At 51.1% G+C, this 14,304-nt stretch overlaps 1 protein-coding gene across 1 annotated transcript; it reads right to left on the bottom strand.

Annotated features, from left to right (window-relative positions):
- Positions 1-1,484: 1,484 nt before the first annotated feature.
- Etfb (electron transfer flavoprotein subunit beta) lies at positions 1,485-13,940 on the bottom strand. The gene is made up of 6 exons (XM_005084805.4): positions 13,800-13,940; positions 6,894-7,052; positions 6,361-6,519; positions 4,592-4,654; positions 2,532-2,690; positions 1,485-1,698 (listed from the first exon to the last, which is right to left on the bottom strand). The coding sequence occupies exons 1-6, from the start codon at positions 13,854-13,856 to the stop codon at positions 1,528-1,530; spliced, it is 768 nt and encodes a 255-aa protein (XP_005084862.1). The 5' UTR covers positions 13,857-13,940; the 3' UTR covers positions 1,485-1,527.
- Positions 13,941-14,304: the final 364 nt, after the last annotated feature.

Raw genomic sequence — 14,304 nt, 5'->3', positions numbered from 1 at the left:
TCAAATGCCTGCATCAGCATGCTTAACAAGATACATCATAGACATCTATGAAACCTTCAAAAACAAATCGAAGGTGTCCTAGGGTGGGGAGAAGGTGCAGGCTTAGTGGTTACTTCCTGCTCTTGCTGAGGACCTGTCAGGTGGTTCACAGCTACCTGTCACTCTAACTCCAGTGGCTCCACTGCCTCTGACTTCCAGAGGCACCTTAACCATACACACATACCCTCCTGCCATGCGCACACATATAAAATAATAAATGAGACACCCTTAACCATACACACATACCCTCCTGCCATGCACACACATATACACATATAAAATAAAATAATGAGGCACCCTTAACCATACACACATACCCTCCTGCCATGCACACACACATATACACATAAATAAAATAATAAATGTCCTCTTTAAAAAAAAAAGCTTTGGGGAAGGCTCGGGCAGCTTGGTGATTACAGTGGAGAGAGGGTTGGTTGCAGCACATGGAAAACTAGATGTATGAGCAATCCAAGCCTAAGCTGTTTTAAGCCATGAAGCATTGGGGTGACTGGTCACGCCACAAAAAGCAACGTGTATTCATAGCTATTGTTACTTTAATCCCACCTGATGAGCTGGAACCTTGACTCCAAGATCATTTGCCTCAAGATCCTGGAGCTAGAAACCAGCCAGAGGTGGGGTATAAACTCCAGGCCTAGACACAGAACCAATTCTCTTAATTATGACACCATGCTGTCCCGTGTGCTCGTCTGCCAGGGACAGCTTGGTAAGGGTGTGAGTCTCTATATCTGACTGTAGGGTCTTGACTGCTTCATCTCACCTGGGAATTTTGTTGTTTTGGTTTTTGTACTATGAGGCCCACATTGGCCTCAAACTCGGCATTCCTCTTGCCTCAGCCTCCCGAGTGCTGGGCCTATAGTCAATGGCTACCATGTTTGACTTAGTTTGATTCTTCTGTCACTGGAGTGGAACACAGGGTCCCTTGCATGCTAGATAAGTGCTCAGCCATTGAAATACATCCCCAGCCCACAAGCTTTTGAGGTCTTCCTGGCCTACGTGTCCCGTAGCAGACAACAAACTACCCTCATTCCTTTTTGGGTGCCAAGTCTCAGTAGGGATCTGTCTGATCAGACATCAGACTGCCCAAACCTGTTGCAGTTATGAGACTTTGTCTCCCTGATATCCTTCCAGCACTCATCTGGACTCCATCTTCAAGAAGGTTCTTTGACCCCATCTACCAGGCTAGGCATCCCACACAAGACCCCAAAGGTGAGTGTGCCTCCCTGCCCCGCCCTCATCAACCTGAACTACAGTGGCTCCTGCCAGCCTCCATTCCTTCACAGTGAAGTCAATGGCAGGGATGGGACTCTTGAAGACTTGCTCCTCAGCCTCACCCTACGCAGGGCCTGTCACATGGGAGCTTTATGTAGATGTCTGGTGAGTGAATCAAACAATGATATCCACAGAACGAGGAAGCAGAGGCAGCGTCTTGGAAAGGCACAGTTTTATTGCAGTGTATAAGGGAGGGTCTCAGATCCGCCCCACCTCCTTAAGCTTAGCCACCAGGTCCTCTGTGGTCTCCACCTTGACTCCTGCTAAGCGCTGAGGGGGCTCCTCCACACTGATCACAGAGACCTTGGAGGTCAGGTCCACACCAAGGTCTCCAGGCTTGATCACTTCAATCTTCTTCTTCTTGGCTTTCTGCACACAGGAATCAGTGGCTCATGGGGCTGCCCTACCTCCTCCTGGTGAGTGGTGCATGCACAGAGCCTTATCTGTTTCCAGACCCCTCAGGACCTCCCTGCTGGCCAGGGCTGTGCTTCCTACAGCTTCATCAGATGTAGTCTATTCCTACAGGCTGGGATGCTCAACTACAGCAGATCTCCCTTAGTGACTCATCCTAAGGCTGCTCACAGAGCACAGAGAGAACAGATGTAGACTGTAGCCAAGCTGACCTACTGAAGCCTCCACCTTGGCTGACTTGACCCACTGAACCTGTCTACAAGCCAGGATAACACACTCGGCCTTCCACATTGGTCAAGGTGACTCAACAAACAAACCATTTTGGTCAAGCTGACTGAAAGAACTTAACTTGCTTGCTATGAGAATTTGGGATCCACTTTCTTTTGACCAAGAGACCTTAGCTCCCATCAAGATAGCCTATACAATGAGTTCCAACCGGCAGAGATGACCATGAGCCTTCCCTCATGAGTCAAGGTACTGGATGAAGACTTGTAATTTGTCCAGGATTGTCTAGTGAACTCCTACTGGCTAGGACAACAGGAAGAAACCTCTCTGGGGTCTGCAGAGACTTTCTACCAGCTGTTACCCTGACAGGCTCTCCTGTTGCTATATTCCCCATTGACTTTACCACTGGCAGAGATGAGCCTGGGAACTGCTAGCCAAGATGGCCAGGTGACCCTCTCTTTTGGAGGTGACATCCCTTGTGACATCCCATCACTGAGGCCCCAGTGGCTTGCCACCAACCACTCACCATGATGTTGGGCAGTGTGGCATTGCCACCAACCACTCACCATGATGTTGGGCAGTGTGGCGTAGCGGGGTTCATTGAGCCTCAGGTCAGCAGTCACCACGGATGGCAGCTTCAGGCGCAGGGTCTCCAGACCCCCATCGATTTCCCGTTCCACTTTTATCTTGTCCCCCTCCAGTGTCACCTGGGAGGCGAATGTGCCCTGGAGGGGACAGCATGGGAGGAAAGTAAATTCAAAGCAGGCACGGAGCACATGCGCAGAGAAGTGAAACGAGAAGTGAGAGAGAAAACAAGAGTCCCTGTGAGACGTCGGCAGCCGTGACAAGCTGCAAACTCAGGGTGGGGTTCACCTTCACTTTTTCATTCAGATGTGACAATGGGACCAGAGAGGTGGCTCGGTGGGTAAAAGCACTTGCTGCTTTTGCTTCCTAGTATCCATGTCTGGTGGCTTACAACTGCCTGTAACCACAGCTCCAAGGAGTTGATGCCCTCTTCTGGCCTCTATAGGTACCTGCACACATGTGCACACTCCTCCCCCTCCCCCCTGCCATCACACACACACACACACACACACACACACACACACACACACACACACACACACACACACACCAGTGCAGTGCCCACAGTGGCCAGAAGAGGGTACTGAATCCCCCTGGAACTGGATTCACAGGCAGTAACCTGTCTGAAAGGGACGCTGGGAACCATGCTCTTAACTGACCCATCTCTCCAGTCCTCCATGCGAGTTACAGAACCTGAATCAGATTTTCGGTTTTGCTGTTGAATCAGGAACTTGGAGGCTGGGGATATATTATAGTCCTCCTTGTTATCAGATTCAGAAAAGAACTTCACTAAAGAAATGTAAAGTGTATAAGGTTGAGAGACATAAAAAGATAGTTTTGGTAATGCAAGTTAGGATAGAAAGAGAATTAGGTACAACATTTTGGACTCACCAAGATAGGATAGATATGGAGTATTTTCTCTGAATTTGTCAATTGTTAATGGGCTAAACATTGTTGATGTATTTACTGCCTGTACATATTGCATGTAGTTATTGTACTTATTGTATATAGTTTTTCTTATATTAGTTTTAACCTCTTCTTTACTTTTACACAAAAAAGGGGGAAATGTGGTGATCTTGCTTATACTCTAACAAATAAACCTTGCCTAAAGATCAGAGGGCAGAGACAGCCACTAGCTAACCACAGAGGTCTGGAGGTCTGTACAGACAGACAGGAAGTGAGACTGTAGCTCAGCTGGTAACAGTGCTTGCCTAGCACGCACAACGCCCTGTGTTCTGTCCCCAGCACCACATAAATTAGGTGCATGCCTGCCTGTCATCACGGAACTCAAGAGGAGGAGGAGGGAGAGGAGGAGGAACTCACAGTGGGATCGAACTCAGGTGGTCAGACGTGATAGCAAGTGCCTTTACCTGCTGAGCCGTCTCAGCTTAAATTTAAACCCTGACATTTGAGGTGCATTGTCACGACTCTGCAATGGGTCAACCCTGTGTCAGGCTGTGAATTGTGAATGTTTTGCACAGGTGTGGGCGTACAAATGCATGTGGAGTCCAGAGGACATTTGGAATCTTCTTCAGTCATGCTCCATCTTATTGATCTTAAATTTCAAATTTATTTATTTATTTGGTGTGTGTGTGTGTGTGTGTGTGTGTGTGTACAACTTGAGAGAGTTGGTTTTGACCCACCATGCGGGCCTAGGGGAGCAAACTCAGGTAGGTCAGCAGGCTTGGTAGCAAGCACCTTTATCCATTGCGCCATCCTGCCAGCCCTTACCTTTTGAGACAAGGTCTCTCATCACAAGTCACACACTTAAGGTGTGCACAGCTTACTGTAGGTCCAGCTTCCCAGTAAAGCGGTTACAAAAACCCTGACAGTCTAGTAACTGGCAAACATGTCTCTTCAGAACAGTGTGTCACCCAGTATGGGCAAGAGAGGTCTCTCTGAGCAGAGACCTGAAGCAGAGCTTGGGGAGCCAGGGTTAAGTGGGGGAAAGAGCACCACAGGCGGTGAAGACAGCAGGTGCAAAGTCCCAGGAGGGCTGAGCTTGGAGGATGAGGTCAGGTGTTCCTTACCCCAGCCTCACCTGTGGCCAGTCCAGAAGCCCAGCTGTCATCTGACCCGTCTGGTTACAGTCATCATCGATGGCCTGGGAGGGAGAGACAGGGAGGACTTTGTGATGATGACTGGGCTTGTGCCAGCCCATTAGACTTCTTGTCACCGACAGTGCTCAGCAAGCAAGACTCGGACTACTTAGGCTTTGCAAACAGGTCACATAGTACCCGAGCTACAGGAGATGTGCAAATGAACATATACGGGTATACCAATAAAACTTCATTGGCAAAGCAGATGTTGCCTGGAGTCATAGATTGCTAATTCCTGTTCTAGAATGACTTCCTCCCTGGGACCAAGGCACTCAGCAGTCACTTGTGCAGGGATGTGGAGTCACCTGGCATCCCTTTTGACCTCTGTGCAGTCGACCATTCACCTAACTTCCAAGGCAGCCAGGATCCGTGCCAACCACAGCAGGAACAGAAGGAACAAGAGCAAAGCCGTAAGAGTATCCTATCTAACCTCCCCTCCTTATCCCATTGATGGTTCAGGGATGGGCACAGGACTCAAGCTGAAACATGGAGCCTTGGTGTTCCTGGAGGAGGAAGAGGTACGGAGGAGACCTGACCCCAACCCCACCAGGCCCTGTCTCTTTGGTTTGTTCTCTGATTCAGCACTTGGTCTCAGTTTATGGAATTTTACTGTGACTCCCTGGCTTTTGGTAATGTCTTCCATTATCTGACTTTCACAGTGCTGGCAGGATTCCCATAACCTGCACTCAAACCCTCTCCCCTAGGCTGGCCCTGGAGACCTTTCCCCCTGGTCCCCAGCTATCTCCTCAGCTTCCTGTATCCTCTGCCTCTGTGCCTCATTGATTTCCTACCTTCTCATTACCCATCCATAATTCCTTTATCTCTCTCCTCCCCTCTGCCTATGGCTCTTCCCACATCTCCCTTCTGCCCTCCTCCTGGGATGCCACGAAGCTTATCTTTTTGTTTTTTAAGATTTGTTTATTTTACGTATCAGTGCTATGTGTATGACTTTATGCCAGAAGAGGGCACTGGATTCCACTAAAGAAGGTTGTGAGCCATCATATGGCTGCTGGGAACTGAACTCAATGCTCTCAACTGCTGAGCCACATCTCCAGCCTGGAAGCTTCTCTTTGTTAGAAGGGTGGAGGCAGCTCCCACCGGAAGGGCAGTGTCCCTGTGACTCCAAAGGGAATAAGATTGCCTCAGTGAGCTCCAGTGCAGCCCAGTCATCACCCTGGCCCACCTTCTCCAAATTCCAGGCCATTCATCCTGGCCCCAGAGGAGATTCTGTTCCTTTCCTGCTCACAGACCAGCTATGGCCCCCTAGTGCCCTATAACAGACACTCTCAAGTCTGTTTTAAGGTCAGGCAAGTCTCCCAAATTCCTACCCACGTCTCCCTGACGTCTCAGCCCTCCACATACAAGTGTCTGACTCTTCCATGCCGCGTGTTCTTTGGTTGTTCCCATTCCTGTCCCAAACACAGACTCAGTATGTTAGTATGTTCTTAACCTGTTACTGCCCTACGCTGCCCCTCACTCACCCACGTGAGCCAGACCACAGCTTGAGGAAATGCAAACCTGGCCAGAAGCATCTTCCTGACACTCACAATGGCCTGTGTTGCTGGCTCATGAGCTGTCAGTGGAGATGGCAGGGTCCTGTGCTGCTTGAACTGGGTTGTGTCAACTGCCAGACCTGAGCCTGCTCTAGTGTGGTCTCACACCCACCCTCTGCAGCGTGCGGAGTGGGCAAGGGGAGGATTGGCACACCAACCTGCTTGCCCAGGAACACAAGATCCACCTTCTCCTTCTCAGCCAGCTTGGCGAGGACCCGGGCCACCTGCAAGGGGCCTAGGCTTTCTGCCTGGCTCCCCGGCACCTCCACATGGATGCCCCTGTCTGCGCCCATGGCCAGAGCAGTGCGGATGGTCTCCTGAAGAGGAAGAGCAGTTACCTAGATATCTTTCATCAGGCTCATGACCAAATACCCCAGCTCCAGCCTCCTCCCTCAGACCCAGGGTCTAGGCCTTAGCCCTCCTCCTTCAGACACAGGGTCCAGGTCCCAGCCTCCTCCCTCAGACCCAGGGTCCAGGTCCCAGCCTCCTCCTCAGACACAGGGTCCAAGCCCAGCCCTCCTCCCTCAGACCCAGGGCTCCAGGCCCAGCCTCCTCCCTCAGACCCAGGGTCCAGGTCCCAGCCTCCTCCTTCAGAGTCAGGGGTTCAGACCCATGTGCCCACACAGCCTCTTCCCTCAAACCTAGGTGCTGAGGCCCCAGCTTCCTCACTCCTACCCAGGTCTCTAAGCACCTGGCACTGTGAGGGGCCACAGCTGACAGCGATGACCTCCTTCACCAGCTTCTTCTCTTTCAGACGCACGGCCTCCTCCACAGCAATCTCACAGAATGGGTTCATAGAGTGCTTCACGCCATCGGTGACCACTCCAGACTTGTCAGGCTTTACCCGGATCTGTGTGGCAGACAGGGAAGGACTTAATGCCAGGGCCTTAGTGCTGACCCTTGCACAGCTAGATGGGGACAGCAGAGGTCCACAAAGGGCCAAGACCTTCTTGTCTAGAGTCACTGGTTCTAGGTCGTTTAGAACTCACAGGTGGTACCAGGCCACCCTCTCATTTCTCATTTAGATTTTAGTAAGCAGCAGGGCCATTTGACATGGTTGTCTGGACTCTGTCTCTACTCTTGGCAGACACACGTGCATGTTGTGTGTGTGCACACGCATGTGTATTTATGGGAGAAAGTGTTGTATGCTTAAGCCCCAGTGAACACCTACCAGGAAATCCCAGCACTGGGGTGGCTGAGGCAAGAGGTTCAGGACTTGAGGGCAGGCTGACTAGTGAGATCAAAGAGCCCCAGTTATTTCACAGACCTGAACTCAGGATGCGGGCCGAGTACCCCCTTTAGAGGCAGGCCCAGGGGAGAACGGGTGTATTAAATTTGTGTAATGTTAAAGTCTTGCTGCTCTTCCAGAGGACTGGAGCCGCCTGTGACTCCAACTCGAGGGGTCTGACGCCCTCTTCCGTCCCCTGTACGTACTCACATGCGCACACACAAACACACACACATAAAATTAAAAATGCAAGTGTTACTGTTGTGTGTTTGTGTGTGCCTTCACGTGTGTCATGGGATGCGCAAGGAGATCACAGGACAGCTTCCTCCGCCTCTGGTGCCAGGGTTATAGGTGTGTGCTATCAGCTGCACCCAGTGCTGCCCACCACCACTGAAAAGTCACTTTCTCTGAGTCACTCTCCTTATCCTCATGCAATAATCTAGCCTTGGAGACCAGCCCTCATCACGCCCGTGCACACAGCAGGAAGCAGGCTTTGAGCTGCAACGCCTGGCTGAAGCTGTCACCCTCTGGCAGCCCCAGGTGCCACCTGTTAGGAAGAGCTCAGTGGGACAGCAGTCCTTAGGCTAAGATCTAAGGAGGACTGACCAGGTGAAGGGTGAGCAGCAGTGTGCCAGGGGAGTTTGCAGTAGACGTTAAGACTGTGATGTAGAAAGAAGCTGGAAGAGTAGGTAGGCTCGCTCCAAGGAAGCCCTTGTGGCCAGGGTAGAGCAGGGTGGCTTCATGGTAGAGGCCAGCAGCACTGACTTTTGTGATAGGCAGCAAAGGCCTTCAAAGGCATGCAAGGCAGGGGTCTCCACCTCTCAGCCACGCTCCCAGTCCCTCACTGGGGAATTCTCGGCAGGATTCTCCCACTGAGCCACACACCCACCCCTCACTGGGGGATTTTAGTGGGGCCTCTATCACTGAGCTATACCCCCGGCCTCTCACTGGACGATTCTAGGCAGAGGTGCCATCACTGAGCCACACCTCCAGATCCTCACTGGGGATTCTAGCAGAAGTTCTGTTTCTGAGGCATGACCCCAGCTCCTCATTGGTAGATTTTAGATAGGCATTCTACTAGTTAGGTACACTGCAGTATCTCTTGGTATGTTGAGATAGGCCCTGAACTTGCTCTGTGGCCCAGGCTAGCCCCAGAGTTGTGATCCTAATGAGTGCTGTAATGGCCCTGGATTTGAATAGTCCTATACATCACTATAGGAGCAAATACTGGTCAACCAACCAGGAACCACTGCCCCTCAAGGTCACAGCTAAGGCCCCAGAGCACCTCCCCATGCACTTAGACACAGCAGCAAGAAAAAAAAAAAAAAAAACCTCTGCCTTAAAAAATGAGATAGGGCTGGGGATGTAACCTAATTTGCAGAGTGTTTGCTTGGCATGCAAGAGGCCCTGGGCTCCGCCTCCAGCACCAGGTAAATCAAGCACGGTGATATGGGTCTATAAGCCCAGAATCTGGGAGGTAAGAAACAGAAGAACCTAAGACTCTGAAGTGCAAGGTCATCTTTGACTACATAAAATTTGAGACCAATTTGGGCTACATGAGATCCTATCTTAAAAAAAAAAAAGCCATCTATGAGTTTCTTCTTTAAATACAGGGAGGAAACTCCCTCCCCAGGAATAGCTTGTGCTGGTCAAATCAGGGAAAGCCCAGGGATGACCTCACTGTGGCTACCCTAAGACAAAGAGGCCAGCTCACCTGCCAGCTCACCTGCTCAGTGCACCACCTTTTAAGGCGCCTGACACATTTCCAGTCACTTGGAGGGACTAAGCCAGAGAACAGTGGTTGGCCTGACACATCTACAGCAGTGTTTATTTTTCTTTTTTGGCAGAACTGAGGGTTCAGCCCAACGCGCCAGCAAGCACCCACACTGAGTGGCATCTCCAGCCCTCTGATGCTTGTATTTTAGCTAAGGACTCTCCGCTTCGCCCCTTGCAGGCAGCCCTGCCCTCATTCACTTCAGCAGCCTGGATTCTTGTAGTTTGTCCTAACAGCCAGGGACACCATCACTGTCATTGCCATGCTGGAGCAACTGAGGTACAAGGAACCAAGTGCTGACCCAAGACCACCCTGGGAGGAGGTGGGAACAGAGGGAGGGGTCTAACCTCAGACTATCTTGGAAGCAGGAGGCCCGAGAGTGGGTTTTGTGTTTTGAAGAAAACTGCTGAAAACAGCCTGTGCCTGCAGATTTTGACTGATCAGGACATCAGGTCTGTGGAGAGACTGGAATGTTGCAGGTCCAGAGGCTAACAACCTTATCTGGAGCTACTTCTAGCCCTAGTCTTTGGACTAATAGATTAAAAACCTTTAGAATCTATTATCTTACAGACCACTAGCTTCCACAAATCCAAAGGCTAAGAATGCCATCCTGTAGCTAGTAGCTCAGGCCTATAGAAAAGCTTCCCCCATCTCAATGAACCTGCCTCTTTGGTATAGCCACCACAGTATGTTAAACTTGCCTTGAGCTATGACTTTCTTTGTTCTGAAAAACTACGAAAATTTCACGAAACTGCTTCCACACTGGAAGATGCAATAGGGTAAAATTAATCTATGTTCTGGGCTATGGTCACTCAAAACAGCTCAAGAATAAACTATCTCTTACGCCCTATAAAAGACATAACCCAGAGCTTGCTGTGTTCCAGGTAAAATTGGACCATTGAATGCACTCCACAGGGTCTTATCACATTGCTCAGAATGCCTTGGATTCCCTGTAGCTCAGGCTGGCCCTGAACATTTAGTGTTCACGAAGAGGCTTCCTGGGTAGATAGAATTACAGAGCCAGGGGGTTTCTATGAGCAGAGTGTAGGGGTGCACACCTATAATCCCAGTATTTGGGAGGTAGAGGCAGGAGAGTTAGGAGTTCAAGGCCAGTTTAGGACACATGAAAACAAAAACAACAAAAGACAAACAAACATAAAAGAAACAGAGGCCCAGCGAGAGGCTTCATTGGGTGAAGGTGCCTGTGCCAAGCTTGACTTTGAACCCCAGGATCTACATGTTGAAAGGAGAGAAATGGCTCCCTCCAACTGTCCTCTGATTGGGGTCCAGGGGATTACCCATGTACATTTGCTTGTGCATGTACACACACACACACACACAATTACTTTTTTAAAGATGCTTTAAAATGCAGTTTCTGGGAGCCTTTCCTGGGCACAGACTTCCCTTTGGATCCATGCCACACCTTAACGGAGCTTGATGGGAAAGCGAAGAGCAGCAAAGCCTGATGGGAGATCACACACTGGTGGTACCAGTGACAGACTGGCTAGCTGGGCCCGAGGCTGGGAGGCCAAAGTGTGGGTAGTGGAGGAAGGGGCAGGGAACCAGCATTTCCTCAAGGGGTGGGGCTGCCACTCCACAGGTAGAAACAAGCTTCCTGGGTCACGAGGTTCTAGTCTGAGCCTCAAATCATCCAGCCTCCCCTGGATAACTCAAAGAGGGTTAGCCTTCATGGAAAATATGCCCGTGGCCATAACCAAACACCACAGAGTTGCCAAATTAATACGGTCTTTCTCCATCTCTGAAAGCAGTGGCCATATTTTAAGGAAATTGCTAAAGAGACTTCCATCACTCACAGTTCCAACAGTTAACAGCACTCAGTGCATACCAGGCACTGTTCCGAGAACTTTTTAACCTAACTCCAACAGTCCATAGGGACCAGCACTTGCCAGCAGAATATGCTGAACAGGCATAGGTAGGAGCCTGACAACCTGAATTTGATCTCTGAGACCAACACAGTCGAGGAAGAGAACCTACTCCCCCAAGTCGGCTTCAGGACTCCACAGTAGTGCTGTGGCATGTCCACGATGCCCCGCAACAAACAAATGCAATAAAAAATAATTAAGCCCCATAAAGTAGGTACTGCAGTAAGCGCCACTGTCAGGAGGAGGAGAATGAGGCTTTGAGTGGCTAATTTAACTTCCTCAAAGTCACAGTGCCAAGGGTGGGCCCAGACAGCTGGTCTTGCAGTCCAGGCAAGAACCATTCTCTGAGGACTGGAGAGGGGGCTCAGTGGTTAAGAACACTGGCTGCACTCGCTCACAACCATCTGTAACTTCACTTCTAGGGAATCAGATGCCCTCTTCTGGCATCCAAGAGTAGTGCATGCAAATACTGCGCATACCATATTTAAAGGCCAACATTCTTACATATAAAACTATTTTTTTGTTATTGTTGTTTTTTTGAGGCAGGGTTTCTCTGTGGCTTTGAAGCCTGTTCTGGAACCAGCTCTTGTAGACCAGGCTGGCCTCGAACTCACAGAGATCCACCTGCCTTTGCCTCCTGAGTGCTGGAATTAAAAGCGTGCGCCACCACCGCCCGGCCAAAAAATAATGTATCAGTGTGCTAAACCATTCGGATGGCATGCCTGCAGCCTGGGAACACACTGTGAACACACCTGGCACTCTGTCCCCCAGGAGATTTCAAATTCCAGAATGTCAATAAGAAAGCGGCACCGTTACATGGTAATAGTATGAAGGGATAGGCCCTGCACACTGTGATCTTCAGCAAGTATCACAGAGGCGAGGCAGACCTGGTCCAGCTGGCTAGGAGCTGCCAATCTGGAAATGGGGGTGCAGGCGGCACAGTGGGTGACCAGAGGACCGCCATATACTGTGGAAAGGGATTATAGAACAAGACCAGAGGCCCTGTGGAGAGAGGGGGCTGCTCATCGCTGATGCAATCCATTGGCCACCACTGTCAAGACAGGAGGGTGACACGGGAAGCAGAGCGGACAGGACACCAAGGCAAAGGAATCAGTTAACACGGGGTACAGGCTGCAGGGATGGGAGCAGAAACGCAAGGGAGGGCCCCAGGAGGGGCATACATGACTGCACCAAATAACAAGGGGTCCCCAAAGCCAGCCCAGGGAAGCGGGGCTTTGTATTGGGAGTGCTGGGGAGCCACAGAACACTGAGGAGGGCAAGACAAGGCCAGTCCTGCATGTAGGACGTCCCCAAGGCTGGATGAGAAAGGGCTGATGGGGAGAACCCAAGATAATAAAATGATAATAATAGTTTTAAAAATAAAACAGAAAAAGGACTGGAGCTATAGCTCTGTGGTAAGCATTCGCCTGGCCTAGCATTTGGAAGGTCCTGGATTTGATTCCCCATACACACACACACACACACACACACACACACACACACACACACACCAAACAAATAAATGGTGGTTGAACTGGGTCCCAGGAACCCATGTATGTCTCAGTAAGTCTGGAAACCACCTCTGCCATGCGCTGTTAGAAGTATCCTCAAGCCATCCTGTGCTCTCCCTAGCATACAGGCTGAGAGCCAGACTCGCCTGGACCTCTGCCTCTTGCAGCTTATCCAGCTGGGGGAATCTGGCAGGTAGCAAGGCCTCCACAGGCCTCGGTTTGCTCATCCGCTCTCTGGGGCTGAGTACAGAAGATGTGCGCTGGATTACAGTCTCTGTGCAGGACTTGTTTCTGCTGGTGCTTTGTACCCACTTTGATGTCTGCTGTTCGGGTCACGGCCATTTCACATGTGTGGCCTGGAACCTCCCGTTATCACCCACAGTGGGGTGTGGGGATGGCAGTATTAATGCCAGTGTTGTAGCCAGTTTTCACCTACTTCGGAGGTCTCTTGGGTACGTGGTCCCCATGCTAGGAGTGTAGGAGATTTGAAGGACACGGAGGGAGACTTCCCAGGGTGATGGGGACAGACTTGCACTGCCACTGTCCTTTTCAGTTCCGCTGGACCAATCACTGAGAGGGCCTGGCTTGGGGTCCAGTCTGATTCAGTGCTGCCTATAAACCAGTCTTTCTGGGGAGACGCCGGGAGGGGCCTCAGGGGTCCAGCCCTCAAACTCTCATGCACAAGCAAACACCAGACTCTCTCCACTGTCTCAGTCAAGCTAGCTTCTCCAGCAAACACAAGTCTCCTTCCCTTTCTAGCAAAAGAGTTTGCTCAAGCAGCCTGTGGTTATGTGTGTGAGGCAGTTCCTGAGTCCCACGGAACCAGATGGCTCTCCATGTGGGGTACTTGCAGTCTGGAAAGGGACAAACGACTGAATCAGGCCCTACATAGAAGCCTCTATTCTGCTTCTCCCTTGTTAAGTGACTTTGTGCCTCAGTTTCCCCGTGTGTTCAACAGGGACTATGACCCTCCAGCCCACAGTTACCAAGGGACTGAGGAAGAGGGCAGCAGGGTCGTGACCCCAGAGGGATCTGACTGTCAGAAACTCACAGCCCTTGATCTTTGCTCCAGGTATGACTGACTGGGTCAAAGGGCAATAGAATCTGAGAAGGATCTCCCATGCAGGGTACGCTCCTGATCCTGGAAGCTCATAGCTGCGGTCTCAAGGTGCTGGGACAGAGCCGGGGTGGGGAAAGTCACCTTCACAGCGAAGTCGATGACCCTCTTGACAGCCACGAGCGCGCGCAGCTCCGCCATCTTCCTGTAGCAGTCACTGGCCGGGTCGGGTTGCGACTAATCTGGACCTCAGGTCACTCCGCCCTGTATCTGTCTCTGCGCCTGCGCGCCGCACCACCAACCAATCAACCGCCGCACAGCTCAGAGGAAGCCAATGGGGAACGGAACTCAGGGAGTGAGGCGGGATCCAGGGCGGACCGATGGGTGGAGGGGGCGTGGCGCGGAAGTAGGGGAAAGGGCATTCCTAGGAGTGAAATTTTCCGGGAGACTGTTCATCCTACCCCCGCCCCCGTACTTCTGTTGTCCTCAGCTCTGCAGTTTACATACAGGCTCCCTCTGTCTCCTGTCTGTGCCCACGCGCACCCTGTGCCTTTCCCCCCCACGCCCGAGGGCCTCTTGCTTGTCTCCACGTTCTTGCTGCAGGTTCCCTCCATATCTATGCATCTACACTTTCCTTCCCTGCGACTCC

Source organism: Mesocricetus auratus, unplaced genomic scaffold (genome assembly GCF_017639785.1).
Source record: "Mesocricetus auratus isolate SY011 unplaced genomic scaffold, BCM_Maur_2.0 Super-Scaffold_100054, whole genome shotgun sequence".
Classification (NCBI taxonomy): domain Eukaryota; kingdom Metazoa; phylum Chordata; class Mammalia; order Rodentia; family Cricetidae; genus Mesocricetus; species Mesocricetus auratus.
This window is presented reverse-complemented; position numbering and strand designations above follow the sequence as displayed.